The sequence below is a fragment of the Mytilus galloprovincialis genome, chromosome 1, assembly GCF_965363235.1.
Source record: "Mytilus galloprovincialis chromosome 1, xbMytGall1.hap1.1, whole genome shotgun sequence".
Classification (NCBI taxonomy): Eukaryota; Metazoa; Mollusca; class Bivalvia; order Mytilida; family Mytilidae; genus Mytilus; species Mytilus galloprovincialis.
In genome coordinates this window covers 11,255,000-11,271,410 of record NC_134838.1, presented here as the reverse complement: position 1 = coordinate 11,271,410, position 16,411 = coordinate 11,255,000, and the positions used below count along the sequence as shown (strand labels likewise).

The following is a 16,411-nucleotide window of genomic DNA, read 5'->3' as shown; positions in this document are numbered from 1 at the left end:
ATAAAGCAAATGACGTTGCTATAAGCTACGTCAAGACATTGTATGGCTTTCGTTGATAGGTAAAGTCCATACCGTGTGGTCGGATATAAAAGACACCGCGACATGACAAAATAACAAACGAAAAAAACAACGGCTGGAGTTATAACAAAACAATAAACGAAAATCAAATATGACAGAAATGTCCGGTTGAGTGATACAGGTTGGTATTATTAACAGAATTGTGACACTTTATTAGTTATATTAAACAAATGTTTATAATGTAAACCAAGGTAAAAAAAAATATATATATATAAATGAATTCATGTACAACATGTATATATGATTGGATGGAAAATATAATCATCGAAAAAACATTGTAAAAGTAAGTTACATTTCCGATCAACACGTTTATAACATTATGATTATTTACTTATACAGTGAAAACAGTTAAAGAAATTATAGTTATTCAAACAACAATTGATTCATTTTACACTACTCTAGTTCTTGGTTTGTCGTCCCCAGCTGTGACCACTATTACACAATGTCAATAATCAGTCTCATGTACAAAAAATGTGATTCACTTCAAGCATAGCACAAAAATATGAATGTCAATGGTTCAAAATAACATTTTTGAAATAAAAAAGTATAAAAATAAAGTCATGTGATTAACTTCGTTTTATCAGTCTGTTCTGACACGAACGCGTTTGTTTGCACAATTTCCTCTGATGAAGTTGATTCGTACATGAGTATTACTACTATTTCAATTGCATAAACCATACTAATTCGCTATATCAGTCATCTTGAAAACCCAAGCATCAGTGCTTGGTATCTTCGAAAAAGAAATATTTGGCATTGTTACATTCACACCAGACGGCTGCACCTTTGAATAACTAAAGTTATAATCTTGATACCCTAGCATTGTTATCAATGTGCTGCTACTTGAGATCGGTGCCTTTAAATACAAATAATTTGTATCTGGCCACTCCAGTATAATTGCATAAACATTTGTACCAGTTTCAGTCTTTTTCATTGTATACCAACATGTCTGAGTAGCATTGTCTTGTTGAACTGTCCACGGTTTAGAACTATAGATGGCTTCGCCATTTATTCTCATCCATTTTCCAAACTGTAGAAGTCTTTCTTCATAAACTGGTTGTATAGTCCCATAACTAGTTGGTCCAACGTTCATAAGCATATTACCTCCACAACTTACAGTTTGTGCAAACGTTGCAATAAGTTCTCGTGTTGAATAAAAGTCCTCTATTCGAGCATCTCTTCGAAACCCCCAATGGTTTTTGTCTATTGTCCATGAATTTTCGAACTTCCTTTTCTGGAGAGTTGTAGGAAGGTATTTATCATGACACGTGAAGTACCCGCCATGATGACACATGTCGCCTTTGCCCCAACGATCATTAGTGACAACCGTGTCCTTCACTGGGCTGTCATTGTACAGCCAAGCTAAGAATTCCTTTGACGTCCAATATGTGTCCGGTGCTTCCCACTCCCCGTCCGACCAAACTACTTCGGGTTTATATCTATTCACAAGCTCGTATAGTTCTGGCATTGATTTAAATTTCACAAAATCTTGTGTTGTAAAATTGTTTGCTTTGTCTCTAAGATATAACGGGTTATACCATTCTAACAGAGAATGATACAGTCCAAATCGCAGGTTTGTTGTATTGCGAATAGCATCAGCAAGTTCCCCCACCAGGTCCCTGTGTGGACCGACGTCATATGAATTCCAGTTCCATGAATAATTAGACGGCCAATTGGTAAATCCTTCGTGATGTTTAGAAACTAAAACAACATATTTAGCTCCAGATGCTTCTAATGTTGCTGCCCATCTTTTGGGATCATAAAATTCTGCTTTGAAGTCTGCTGCAAAGTCCGCATATGTAAAATCAGGGCGATAGTTCCGCTTCATAAAGTTGACAATGTCTCGGTGTCCATTTTTCCAATAATTCCAGAACCATACTGCACTGTAACTGGGAACAGAGAAAACTCCCCAGTGCATAAATATGCCAAGCTTTGCTTCGTCGTACCAGTCCGGAAGGGGTCGGCTTTCTAGAGATTCCCAGGTTGGTTGATATCTCTGGCCGAACGTTGACAAAGTGCAATGAAATAGCAGGAACAAATATAGAGCAGCCATGTTTAAATTCATGTTATGAAATGAAGTTATCGACCCGTAAAGTCAACGAACCGGTGTGTATGTGTATGTTCTATGCTTGTAATATTAGACATTTGCGGAAACTAGGTCTATACCTAGGATTACACTTTAGACTTACGGTTACAGGTTACAAAAACAAGGGGCCATCTCAAAATACAAAAACAAACCAAAAATACAGATACAAAATAGAAAACGTTGTCTTCTATATAACATAAAAAAGAAGATGTAAGCAACACCTGGGACTATTATACTTAGGACTATTATACTAGTATAATAGTGGGACTATTAACTATTATACTAGTATAAAAGTTCCAGGCAACACGTTAAATTTCATGTGTCCGAAGCGCCGCTTTTCTGGAGTTACCATCAGGACCGCACAACGACGAATATTTGAAGACAAGGATTTATAAGGACAAAAGGTGTAGATAGATGTATGATATATATATTATAAGCAGGAGCAACAGACTTTCCAAGCGAAACAGGGTACTTTTAATGCAATGGTTAGTATACAAAAACCAGCAAAAAAAAATGTCACGGATACTCTACAAACTGTTTCATTTGAAATAGTAATGTTGGTGTCGTTTTTGTTATGCACGATTACAACTTTGTATCCGCAACTATTGCCTTGCCGACTTAAATAGATTGTGATTTTTTTTTAACAATTTCTTCTCGCCTGCTACCCTAATTGCATTGTTTATTCCTAACAATCAATTGAACAGATAGATAATAGATAAACAACGTCGCATTGAGAGATCATGGGCTGTTCCGGGGGTTAAAACACCCCTTTTCTTCAATGCTTTTGAATTGGCCCATATGGTCTGATTCCACCCTTTATCTTGGGTTGGAATCCCAGTTTGAAGATGGCTGGATCGACCCCTGCGTCGTCAGTGCACTCTATATTACAATTCCATGAAATTAGTACCAGTCTCGGAACAGGTGTTAAAGCTCATATTTCGAGCATACCAGTCCCACCAGACACAAGTTGGTTCCTTTTTCCTTTTTCCTTTTTCGATATTCAAATTTTGAAAATATTACAAGTCCAAACTGAATTTTTTTTTTCCTTCAAAATTTTTTTTCCTCAAAATTTTTTTTTCCTCAAAATTGTTTTTTCCTCAAATTTTTTTTTTCCTCAAAATTTTTTTTTCCTCAAAATTTTTTTTCCTCAATTTTTTTTTTCATCAATTTTTATTTCCTCAAATTTTTTTTTCCTCAAATTTTTTTTTTTCCTCAAAATATTTTTCCTCAAAAAGTTTTTCTTCAAATTTTTTTGTCATTTCCTTATTCGTTTTCTTTTCCTTTTTCGATTATCATCCTTATTTGATTTCCATTTCCTTATTCGATTTTCATTTCCTTATTTGATTTTCTTTTCCTTATTCGGTTTCTTCTTCCTTTTTCAATATTCATTTCCTTTTTCGGTTCCTATTTCCTTATTCGGTTTCTATTTCCTTATTGGATTTTCATTTCCTTATTCGATTTCCATTTCCTTATTCAATTTTCATTTCCTTATTCGGTTTCTTTTTCCTTTTTCAATATTCATTTCCTTATTCGGTTTCTATTTCCTTATTCAGTTTCTATTTCCTTATTGGATTTTCATTTCCTTATTCGATTTCCATTTCCTTATTCGATTTTCATTTCCTTATTCGGTTTCTTTTTCCTTTTTCAATATTCATTTCCTTTTTTGGTTTCTAGTTCCTTATTCGGTTTCTATTTCCTTATTGGATTTTCATTTCCTTATTCAATTTCCATTTCCTTATTCGGTTTCTTTTTCCTCCTTCGGTTTCTTTTTTTTTTTTCAATTTTCATTTCCTTTTTCGGTTTCTATTTCCTTATTCGGTTTCTATAACCTTTTTCGATTTTCATTTCCTTATTCGGTTTCCATTTCCTTTTTCGATATTCAAATTTTGAAAAATATTACAAGTCCAAACTGAATTTTTTTTTTCCTTCAAATTTTTTTTTCCTCAAATTTTTTTTTTCCTCAAAATTTTTTTTTCCTCAAATTTTTTTTTTCCTCAAAATTTTTTTGGCTCAAAATTTTTTTGGCTCAAAATTTTTTTTCCTCATTTTTTTTCCCTCAAAATTTTTTTTCCTCAAATATTTTTTTTTCCTCAAAATATTTTTCCTCAAAAAGTTTTTCTTCTAATTTTTTTGTCATTTCCTTATTCGTTTTCTTTTTCCTTTTTCGATTATCATCCTTATTCGATTTCCATTTCCTTAGTCGATTTTCACTTCCTTATTTGATTTTCTTTTCCCTATTCGGTTTCTTCTTCCTTTTTCAATATTCATTTCCTTTTTCGGTTCCTATTTCCTTATTCGGTTTCTATTTCCTTATTGGATTTTCATTTCCTTATTCGATTTCCATTTCCTTATTCAATTTTCGTTTCCTTATTCGGTTTCTTTTTCCTTTTTCAATATTCATTTCCTTATTCGGTTTCTATTTCCTTATTCAGTTTCTATTTCCTTATTGGATTTTCATTTCCTTATTCGATTTCCATTTCCTTATTCGATTTTCATTTCCTTATTCGGTTTCTTTTTCCTTTTTCAATATTCATTTCCCTTTTTGGTTTCTAGTTCCTTATTCGGTTTCTATTTCCTTATTGGATTTTCATTTCCTTATTCAATTTCCATTTCCTTATTCGGTTTCTTTTTCCTTATTCGGTTTCTTTTTCTTTTTTCAATTTTCATTTCCTTTTTCGGTTTCTATTTCCTTATTCGGTTTCTATAATCTTTTTCGATTTTCATTTCCTTATTCGGTTTCCATTTCCTTTTTCGATATTCAAATTTTGAAAAATATTACAAGTCCAAACTGAATTTTTTTTTTTCCTTCAAATTTTTTTTTCCTCAAATTTTTTTTTTCCTCAAAATTTTTTTTTCCTCAAATTTTTTTTTTTCCTCAAAATTTTTTTTCCTCAAAATTTTTTTGGCTCAAAATTTTTTTTCCTCATTTTTTTTCCCTCAAAATTTTTTTCCTCAAATATTTTTTTTTCCTCAAAATATTTTTCCTCAAAAAGTTTTTCTTCTAATTTTTTTGTCATTTCCTTATTCGTTTTCTTTTTCCTTTTTCGATTATCATCCTTATTCGATTTCCATTTCCTTAGTCGATTTTCACTTCCTTATTTGATTTTCTTTTCCCTATTCGGTTTCTTCTTCCTTTTTCAATATTCATTTCCTTTTTCGGTTCCTATTTCCTTATTCGGTTTCTATTTCCTTATTGGATTTTCATTTCCTTATTCGATGTCCATTTCCTTATTCAATTTTCATTTCCTTATTCGGTTTCTTTTTCCTTTTTCAATATTCATTTCCTTATTCGGTTTCTATTTCCTTATTCAGTTTCTATTTCCTTATTGGATTTTCATTTCCTTATTCGATTTCCATTTCCTTATTCGATTTTCATTTCCTTATTCGGTTTCTTTTTCCTTATTCGATTATTTATAGTATAACTAATCGCCGTATTTGTATATCAAAAATAAGACAACGCGTGACCGAACGACGCATGGATCAAACGAGCTGATACGAAATATGATACGGATTTTGCCATGTATTATACGCTTTATCATATGTTTCAACAGAAGAGTATTATATGAACTGTTTTCTGTTCCATAGCACTGGGTTACCTTCAGTTCTACTTCTGAATATGAATGAACTTTACAATATGAAAACGACGTTCGTGACGTCACATACAATATGAAAACGACGTTCGTGACGTCACATACCAAACAATGACGTCATTAAACAAAATTTTGAGAAAAAATTTTCATAAGTAAAAAAAAAATCCAAAACTGACTTTATGTAAAAAAAAAAAAAAAAAAAAAGTAGGGGTGTGATAAAGGGTATGCGATAAAGGGTAAGGGTGTGATAAAGGGTATGCGATAAAGGGTGCGCACCAAAGTTGCGCGATACGGATTAAACAGCATGCTATTTATCAAACATGCAAAACTACTGTATTTACTACTAAACATGTGATAAAAGGATATATTGACCTGAAAGAAGTATATTGACTGAGAACGTAGTCCGAGGTCGATATACTTCTTTGGGTCGATATATCCTGTATTGACCTCATACAAAGGCTAAATTTGTTATATTATTAATTTCCGACCATATTTCTATCAAAATCGTCATTTGATTTTGTTGGAATTTTATAGATATCATATTGTCTCCTTAACAATACAAAATATTAGTTGTTATTTCAATTGCTTTTTTTTTGTTTGTTTGTCATCTTAAGTATTTGAAGATTTTTTCCGTCAAATAATCGATCACAGATATCATCTGTTTCAAAACGTTAAGATCATTTAACAATATCCTGAAATTCAATACATGACGTCACAAAGTTTATCGGTTTTTATATTTTCTAAAAATAACCGTGCAATATGCTTTTTGCCGTACACTATGCTTTTTGCTATCCGCCGTTTTCTCTCTACCTTTCGAAAATATAGTTTAACATGTGACTATCCCTAAACGAATCAAATTTGTTAAAATATACAAATTAGTACCGATTATCAGGTTATCTGCATGTTGATATCGTAAAATATCAGCTGCGAGACATAATATGAAGCTTTTTGTCGAGTGAGCGTAGCGAACGAGATCAAAAAGCCTTCATATAATGTCAAGCAGCTGATATTTTACAATATAAATATGCAGATAATCTGATAATCGATTTATCGGGCTATATTTGCGTGTTTCGGAAGTGTTTTCTTTGTTTCACCAGCACACAAAAGATGACTTGATAAGTTCGGGTTTAAGTTATTAACGTCGGTTCAAACATTATGACGTCGCTGATATGTCAGGGTCAAAGTTATTACGACCGGGTCAACGTATTTGACGTCACAAAGACATGATACGGAATAATATTATTTATCGGTCGTCCCACTGTCTATATCACTCTGTTCAGCTCTTTATATTATTCCGTATACAAGGAAATGAAAATCCAATAAGGAAATAGAAACCGAATAAGGAACTAGAAACCGAAAAAGGAAATGAATATTGAAAAAGGAAAAAGAAACTGAATTAGGAAATGAAAATCGAATAAGGAAATGGAAATCGAATAAGGAAACGAAAATCCAATTAGGAAATAGAAACTGAATAAGGAAATAGAAACCGATAAAGGAAATGAATATTGAAAAAGGAAAAAGAAACCGAATAAGGAAATGAAAATCGAATAAGGAAATGGCAATCGAATAAGAAAATGAAAATCCAATAAGGAAATAGAAACTGAATAAGGAAATAGAAACCGAATAAGGAAATGAATATTGAAAAAGGAAAAAGAAACCGAATAAGGAAATGAAAATTGAATAAGAAAATGAAAATCGAATAAGGAAATGAAAATCCAATAAGGAAATAGAAACCGAATAAGGAAATAGAAACCGAAAAAGGAAATGAATATTGAAAAAGGAAGAAGAAACCGAATAAGGAAAAGAAAATCGAATAAGGAAATGAAAATCGAATAAGGAAATGGAAATCGAATAAGGATGATAATCGAAAAAGGAAAAAGAAAACGAATAAGGAAATGAAAAAAAAATTAGAAGAAAAACTTTTTGAGGAAAAATATTTTGAGGAAAAAAAAAAATTTGAGGAAAAAAAATTTTGAGGAAAAAAAAATTGAGGACAAATTTTTTTTGAGGAAACAAAATTTTGAGGAAAAAAAAAATTTTGAGGAAACAAAAAATTTGAGGAAAAAAAATTTTGAGGGAAAATAACATTTTTTAGGAAAAAATAATTTGAAGGAAAAAAAATTTTGAAGGAAGAAAAAATTCAGTTTGGACTTGTAATATTTTTCAAAATTTGAATATCGAAAAAGGAAAAAGGAAAAAGGAACCAACTTGTGTCTGGTACCAGTCCCACCAATGTTCATGGCGGATAATTATCGACACTGAGAAAAAAAACCGTTCATACTTAATGATTCCAAAAATCTCTATCATAATAATTGCACAAAAGAAAAACAACTTGGAACTGGTGTGTCATTTTCAATGGCGGATCTAGAAATTTACATAAGTGAGGGCCCACTGGCTGCCTAAGAGGGGGTCGTTCCCGTCACGCTTAAGTGATTCAGGTATATAATCAACCATTTTTTTTCTCAAAGGGGGGGGGGGGGCTCCCCCCTAAATTCGCCTCTGATTTTTTGTGTGTTGCTGTTGAAAACATAGTTGTCAAGTTTTAACTATTTTAGTACACCTATATGCTTACATTTCAACTGAGTTTGACGAACAGTCTAAAATATATTTCCGACATAGAGAAGTTCGTTGATAACTTTTTTTTCTTATCTCGAATAGTTTTGATTTTGTTTTCGATTGAAACCAAAAACGTAGACAAGGGTGTGTGTTCTATTCGGGAAAAATAAAATATTTCAAATTTATACCGAACGGCAAGTGAAATTTAATGAAGAATAAATAGCTCAAAAACATCCGTTCGCTGTATTTCCCCATTCTCTTTAAAACAAAATAAAAGAGAGAAAGGATGTCTTAGCATACACATGCTAACATGCTCCATGGTTGGTTGCACTTTCCTAAAGTCTTGCTTCAGCAATTGTACCAATCTAGCTACTGCAACGACAAATATTTTGTGTGTCTCATGTTAAATTTATTTTTAAAATAATTAGTTCATTCTATCATACTTCGTACAATTACAGCATTTTCAACCTGGATAACACCGGACACAATAATTAATGTTTACACATTGCTGAAAATATATTAGAAAAAAATCGTTGTTCAACGAAAGAAAAACATTACTTTCGGAACATTGTTTTGGATCGACGGTTTAGTTTTACACTTTGAGAAAGTCCAAAATTTAAGTTTTACCTGTAAGTGTAATTGTAATCCTAATTGTAGGTGTATGACAGTTTCCGCAAATATCTGATATCCCCTTGTAATACAAAATATTTGTAACTAATGTCGCGATAGGTGATCAGTTTATTATGATATATTTGTAACTGCATGGTTCTATATTATTTCCTTTTAATAAACATGCATTTTATATCTATTTTTACCAACAAAACGACCTCATTTCAATACACATTTTATATAATGTAACAAGTATGGACACAGACGCAAATTGTCAGTGGGGTTAAAGGTCGTTACATATGTATTGAAAGCTAGACTGGAAATGTGTATTAACAAATTGAGTTGATGTGTACATGTCTTCATTCAAATGCATTGACTGATAAAAAAAGGAGGCTTCAACTTCCACCCCTCTCTATGAATTAGTTGTTTGAGTGTTTGAATATGGAGTTTGTTAATAAATAGCTGCACTGTAAGCGCATGATATGTCTTGATTCCTTTTAAGCTTGCTTAAAGGTTGAACTATTTTGTTTTGTACAATTATGTCTATTTGTTTTCTCATTTCATTTGTTTTATATTTGTCATTTTAAGGTCTTTTATAGCTGACAGTGCTGTATGAGCTTTTGTCATTGTTGAAGGCTATTTGGGGACCTGTAGTTGTTAATCTTGTTTTAAATTTTGGAATGCAGCTGAAGTCAACAAACAGACATAGACAATTCACCCAAGTTTTATAAAATGATGTGGAAGTGTTTATGTGAATAATTGAGATGGGAAATGAGGAAAGTGTCAAAGTGACAACAACCCAACCATAGAGTAGACAACAGCTGAAGGCCTCCAATGGGTTTTCAATGTAGCCAGAAACTCCTGCAATTATAGGTGTCCAAAAACTATAAAATCCCTTCTTTTTTTTAGCATATATAAAAATTCATAACACAGAAATGTATAATCTGAAATTTATTACAATCAAAAGGGACCTTAGGTCAATAGTGTAAACAATTCACCAAAGTTTAATTAAAGGTGATGGATGCATTTTTGTGTTATTGTTTAAAATTGGAAAATTCTCTCTTTTTTAAGGATAAAATCTCTCTTCATAACATGGAAATGAAAATTCTAAAATTTATAAAATCGATGTGGAGCTAATGTCAATAGATATAAACATTTCAACAAAGTTTCTTGAAAGTAGGGGGAAGTGTTTTCTAGTTATTGTCTGAAGTGTGGATGATGGACTGATAGACAACAGTATACTATAATATGTTGTGTGTGAGACATTGGTATACTAAAATGGTTTTGAATGAATAATGATTAGAAACTGTTTAATGCAGTTATTGAGGGAACGACAGTGAAGAAATTGCTGAGATCAATGCGTTTGAATCCTAAGAATTCAATTTTTGTTGAAATGAAACAAAGTTCAATTTTTGACCCTTTGGATCTTAGTGTAGACCAATTTGAAAACGGGACAATCCTGTGCAATTGAATATTTCTGGCTATTGGCAATACTGTGCAATTGAAAATTTCTTGCTATTGCGCAATATTGTGCAATTAGATATTTCTTGCTATTGTGCAATACTGTGCAATTAAATATCTTGCTATTGCACAATACTGTGCAATTGGAGATTTCTTGCTAGTGTGCAATACTGTGCAATTGAACATTTCTTGCTATTGAACAATACTGCGCATTGCAGAATACTGCGCAATTGAAAATTTCTTGCTATTGCACAATACTTAGTATAATAATTTTTGACCCCGATTTGGACCAACTTGAAAACTGGGCCCATAATCAAAAATCTAAGTACATGTTCAGACTCACCATATCAAAGAACCCCAAGAATTCAATTTTTATTAAAATCAAGCTTATTTTAATTTTGGACCCTTTGGACTTTAATGTAGACCAATTAGAAAACAGGACCTAAAATTAAGAATTTGGACATGGTTAGATTTGGCACATCAAAGAAGCACAATACCGTAATTCATTTTTTTGATGAAATCAAACAAAGTTTAATTTTGGCCCCTTATTCCTTGGGACCAAAACTCCAAAATTAATCCAAACCTTCCTTTTGTGGTCATAAACCTTTATAGATTTCTATTAACTTATACTAAAGTTATTGTTCAAAAACCAAGAAAAATGCTTATTTGGGGCCTGTTTTTGACCCCTAAATCCTACACTGTTGGAACTAAAATTACCAAAATCTATCCCAACCCTCCTTATGTGGCCATAGACCTTATGTTAAAATATCGTAGATTTCTGTTTACTAATACTTAAGTTATCTTGTGTCTAAATTTCATATATTTCTATTTTACTTTTACTGAAGTTAGAGTGCGAAAACCGAATGTCTTTGGATGAAGACGATGATGCCAACGTGATACCAATGTACAACCAAAAAGTTTTCAATTTTTGCGGTTGTATAAAAATGATCTCAAATCAAATTTTTAATGGAGTTTGCAACAGTAATTATTCAACTACTCATTTCAATACATCATAAAGTATTAAAGTGTAAATGTCATACAGTCATGGTGATGATGCCTCCGCTAGCATATAACATTATAAAGGTACATAAATCAAGAACTGTAAAAGTGAAGCTGCTAAAAATTGAACTTAAACCGAGTTTAGAGGTACCGGTAATACATGTAAGCATTGTATACACATTTCACTAAATTTAGTTGAGACAAACTTGAGAAATTTTTCCATTTGTGAAAGGGGATAACCCTAGAATGATAATCAAAGTGCTTGTAATCACTGAATGGCTATTAAAGACTGCTTAAATTTATCAGTTGGTAGTAAAGTGAATTTTGCATTGTATATTGTATATATAGCATTATTTTAAGTCGATTCAACTACTATTCTGGACAGAGAAAGATAATTCCAATTTTCAAAGAAGATTTCATAAAGCAATGGTTTTAGGTAATATTAATTCAACAACCATTCTGGACAAAGAAAGATAACTCCAATTTATTGTCTTGAATCTACAAAAATGTTTGTTTTTGGCCCTAAATTCCTCGACTGTTTGCCCAATAACCCACAAAATTATATAAAAATTTCAAATATGTACAATGAAATATAGTTTTAGAAATTGATAAGCCTAGATAGGCCTTATATTTTTTCCCCCACATAGTTGAAGGACCATATACACTCAGGACAGAGTCATAAGTAGGCAGTAGTCTACAGATGTATTAAAACAACCTAGCATCATATTGTTAGTACAAATATAGTGGGAGTAGCATTCTCGGGTAAATTTGTTCTTTTTTTTAATATAAATATGTTTGGTTCAAATCAAAATAGAATGCTTTTATCTCCCTAATACTTACATTGTAAATAGAGGTGGTACTACTTTGACAAATCCTTGTACATGAGAGTTTTCTGTCAAATCTTTATTTCACAAAGAATGAATTGCATAACAATGAACTGAGCTCAAAGCAAAGTACTTTAATAATACACTTAGACAAAGAGCTAAATCCAGTGATATACTTTGTACTACAGGTCCTTCATTGACATCCATTGACCAAAACCATATCTCAACAACATTCCATACTACATGGTTGGATTCGGAAGTCCTGAAAAAGACATGATTTTTTTTAACATATTTTATAATGTAATAATATCCTATATTCCTGGTTTATCTTTTTTTGTGTTAATTATGTTTTCACAAAAAAATATTATATTATGCTCTATTATGGTGCATATGTTTCTTGACGATTGGTAAATAAATAAAATTGAGAATGGAAATGGGGAATGTGTCAAAGAGACAACAACCCCACCATAGAACAGACAACAGCAGAAGGTCACCAACAGGTCTTCAATGCAGCGAGAAATTCCCGCACACGGAGGCGTCCTTCAGCTGGCCCCTAAACAAATATATTTACTAGTTCAAAGATAATGAACGCCATACTAAACTCCGAATTGTACACAAGAAACCAAAATTAAAAATAATACAAGACTAACAAAGGCCAGAGGATCCTGACTTGGGACAGGCGCAAAAATGCGGCGGGGTTAAACAAGTTTATGATATCTCAATCCTCCCCCTATACCTCTAGCCAATGTAGAAAAGTAAACGCATAACAATACGCACATTAAAATTCAGTACAACAGATACTAGCAGTTAACTGACATGTCAGCTTCAGACTTCAATTAAATTGATTGAATGTCTAGGTCACTAAAAACGACTACCATTTCATATATTTTGTGTAATTTTGACAGACGGTGACCTTTAGCTGTTAATTTCTGTGTCATTTTGGTCTCTTGTGGAGAGTTGTCCCATTGGCGATCATACCACATCTTCTTTTTTATATATAAGTTTTGAAAACGTGTATTTAACAAATGTCCAAATAATTCTAAGATTACTTAACATGATTACCATTTCATATTTTGACAGATTTGGAGTATAACGAAAATAAAAATAAAATATGTTACTGGGTTTACTATTATGGACTCTGAGATTATGGACTCTGAAGATCTTTTAAATACAACTTAACTCATTATATAAGGTGTCATTCGATAGTGTATCTATAACTTTGCTTTTTAACTCGGAGATGGTGGGTGGGTTTATTCAAAGGGTCAATGAGTTAACATGGATTGTATCGAAATCCAATGACTTGATACACAACATCGCCATACAAATTAGGATGTGTTCTGTTTTAATAAGAATTTTGTAGGTACAGCCAAAATTTCTAGCCAAATATTTCTATCTAGGAAAGAATTCAGTTAATTTTTAGTTAATTTGTGATGACGAAATCCCTGACTTAATAATATACCAGTTGGCATTCGTTTTTAGCGTGTTTGCAACGTTGTATATACTCTTAAAATTGAGAAAGAAAAAGGGGAATGTGTCAAAGCGACAACAACCCGACCATAGAGCAGACAACAGCCGAAGTCGACCAATGGGTCTTCAATGTAGCGAGAAACTCCCGTACTCGTAGGCGTCCTTCAGCTGGCCCCTTAAAAATATGTATACTAGTACCATGACTAGTACAGTGATAATGGACGTCATACTAAACTCCGAATTATACACAAGAAACTAAAATAAAAAATCATACAAAACTAACAAAGGCCAGAGGCTCCTGACTTGGGACAGGCGCAAAATTGCGGCGGGGTTAAACATGTTTATGAGATCTCAACCCTCCCCCTATACCTCTAGCCAATGTAGAAAAGTAAACGCATAACAAGACGCACATTAAAATTCAGTTCAAGCATGAGTAGCTCACATACTAATCATAACATCATTTTTTGGATCCGTTCCATGAGAGCAAGATTAGTGCGATATGCAATTGTTGACATACTTAACAGTACCCGCATGTATTTTCCAATAAAAGTATAATAGATTCATTCTATAGATCTAGGCTACTCTAAAGGAGGATAGTATACCTCACCGAATAATGACTTCACGGTTCAGCTAACAAGCAAGCTAACCAAAGATATTACCTTTGCCTACACATTCAATGCAATCGGCTGTAATGATGTTGAATGGGGAGATGGACGTTGATTGTTGGACTCAAGTTTTTAGAATTTCTTTCCGAATCGCTCCGTAACTAGACATGCTATAGTTGCGCATTTGTTTTTATTTATTTTACCTGTAACACGAAAGGACATTTGCGCTTCAAACACTATGGACAATTACGCTAACTTTTAAAAACTTGTTCTTAACAAACCGGATATCATCTCTTTTTACATATATATACAAATTTACTTGTAAAGAAATGATTTTTGTACTGATATGTACGAAAATTTAGATTTTGTGTGGTATATTAGAGAAGTGTTTATGGGTGTGCCATTATATCCTTTAAATCAGTATTATATGATTCGTGGATTCGGAAATGGACTGTATTTAACCCTCTTGTTTTCGTTCTTATGCATTGAAGGTTCGATCAGCTGTATCCTCATTGATTGTTGTTTCTTTTTTCTTTTTTTCTTTGTTAAGATCGAATTTCGAATTTTAAACCAACGATGTTCGTATTGACTTTGAAGAATGAGAAGATAGTTACATACTTTTTTACCGGGCTATCATTTTTCAGACTTCAATTTCTTTTGTTGATGATATCAAGTGTCTGAAGTTCCATTAGAAAAAAAGTAAAATCACAACAATACCCGAGGAAAAAATCAAAACGGGAAACTCTCTAATGAAATGGCAAAATCAAAAGATCAAACACATCAAACAAATGGATAACAACTGTCATATTGCTGACTTGGTACAGGGATTTTCTTTTTTAATATAGATTAGACAGTTGGTTTTCTCGTTTGAATGATTTTACATTAGTACTTTTGGGGCCCTTTATAGCTTGTTGTTCGGTGTGAGCCAATGCTCCGTGTTGAAGGCCGTACATTGACCTTTAATCGTTTACTTTTATAAATTGTTATTTGGATGGAGAGCTGTCTCATTGGCATTCACACCACATCTTCCTATATCCATGATATCTATAAACCTAGTTTTATAGCTAGCTAAACCTCTCACTTGTATGACCAAGATGTTCCAAATTTTAAGTTTATCTGACGAAAAATGTCATAACCTTTAACGCTCGATTTAGACCAATGTTATGGGTTTACCAATCATCACACGGCAAACAAATAAAACATTGACCAGAATTATTCCATGCTCACTACAATTAAAGAACAATTTTACTTAACTCATTCAGGACTGCTTTTTTCCTTTTAAATGAAGAGTATACTTGAACAACAAGCCATCAACTAAATCAACAAACGTTGATTAAGCGCAAAAATCCTGAAGAAAGGGCGCAAATGCCCTTTTTTAAAGCACATATCATCCTATCAAAGAACTGAAATGTCCCGCGTCGCACTAGAGTTGACACAAACTCCAAATTGGTCCCAAATTTGATTACTACAAAACTTGAAATATAAAAAAAAGTCAGTATGAATAAAAAATATTCCTTAAGTTTTGACATTTATAACGTTGTTTGTAGGGACACTTGCATTAAAGTTGTATACGGTAAAGGAGGATTCGCCGGATATTCACTTATAACTAAAGGTTCAAGTTTGAATGAATTAATGATATTCAATTATCTACTACAAGGTGTTCAATGAAAAGTGGATGAAAGAAATCAAGTATGGCTTGAAAAGCATGAGCGTTCGGATGAGAGTCCTTTATTTCTGTATTTTCATATGCCACTTTCTCTATTCTTTATATTTTTGCCCATATTCAGGCAACGATTCTCTATTCTTGATCTTTTTTACGTATTTTTCCCGTACAGTAGATATTTATAATAGTTCATTGTTCTTTATTCTGTAAATTCCACCCTGTCCCCTTTTGAATATCATGAAGAATTATTTCATTACATGTTACAGCTACAATGTATGTCAATTCAGGAACATTGTTAGGTATACTGTTCTCATGTCAATTATAATATTGTTTTGCGTATTCTGTCGATGGTGGTCTGTGGTGAACTGTAGTTTTCGTAGACTATAGTTTTCGATGGTTAAAAGACATACCTCATTAAAACCGCGGGAAAATAGTTACCTCCCTCAATGTTGTAGTTTTTCGATACTTCTCTGTTC

General features: G+C 32.4%; 1 protein-coding gene across 1 annotated transcript; it reads right to left on the bottom strand.

Annotated features, from left to right (window-relative positions):
- Positions 1 to 206: 206 nt before the first annotated feature.
- On the bottom strand, positions 207 to 2,169 carry LOC143065199 (alpha-L-fucosidase-like). Its single transcript, XM_076238623.1, has one exon. It carries the CDS (start codon positions 2,138 to 2,140, stop codon positions 758 to 760), a length of 1,383 nt encoding a protein of 460 aa, XP_076094738.1. The 5' UTR covers positions 2,141 to 2,169; the 3' UTR covers positions 207 to 757.
- Positions 2,170 to 16,411: the final 14,242 nt, after the last annotated feature.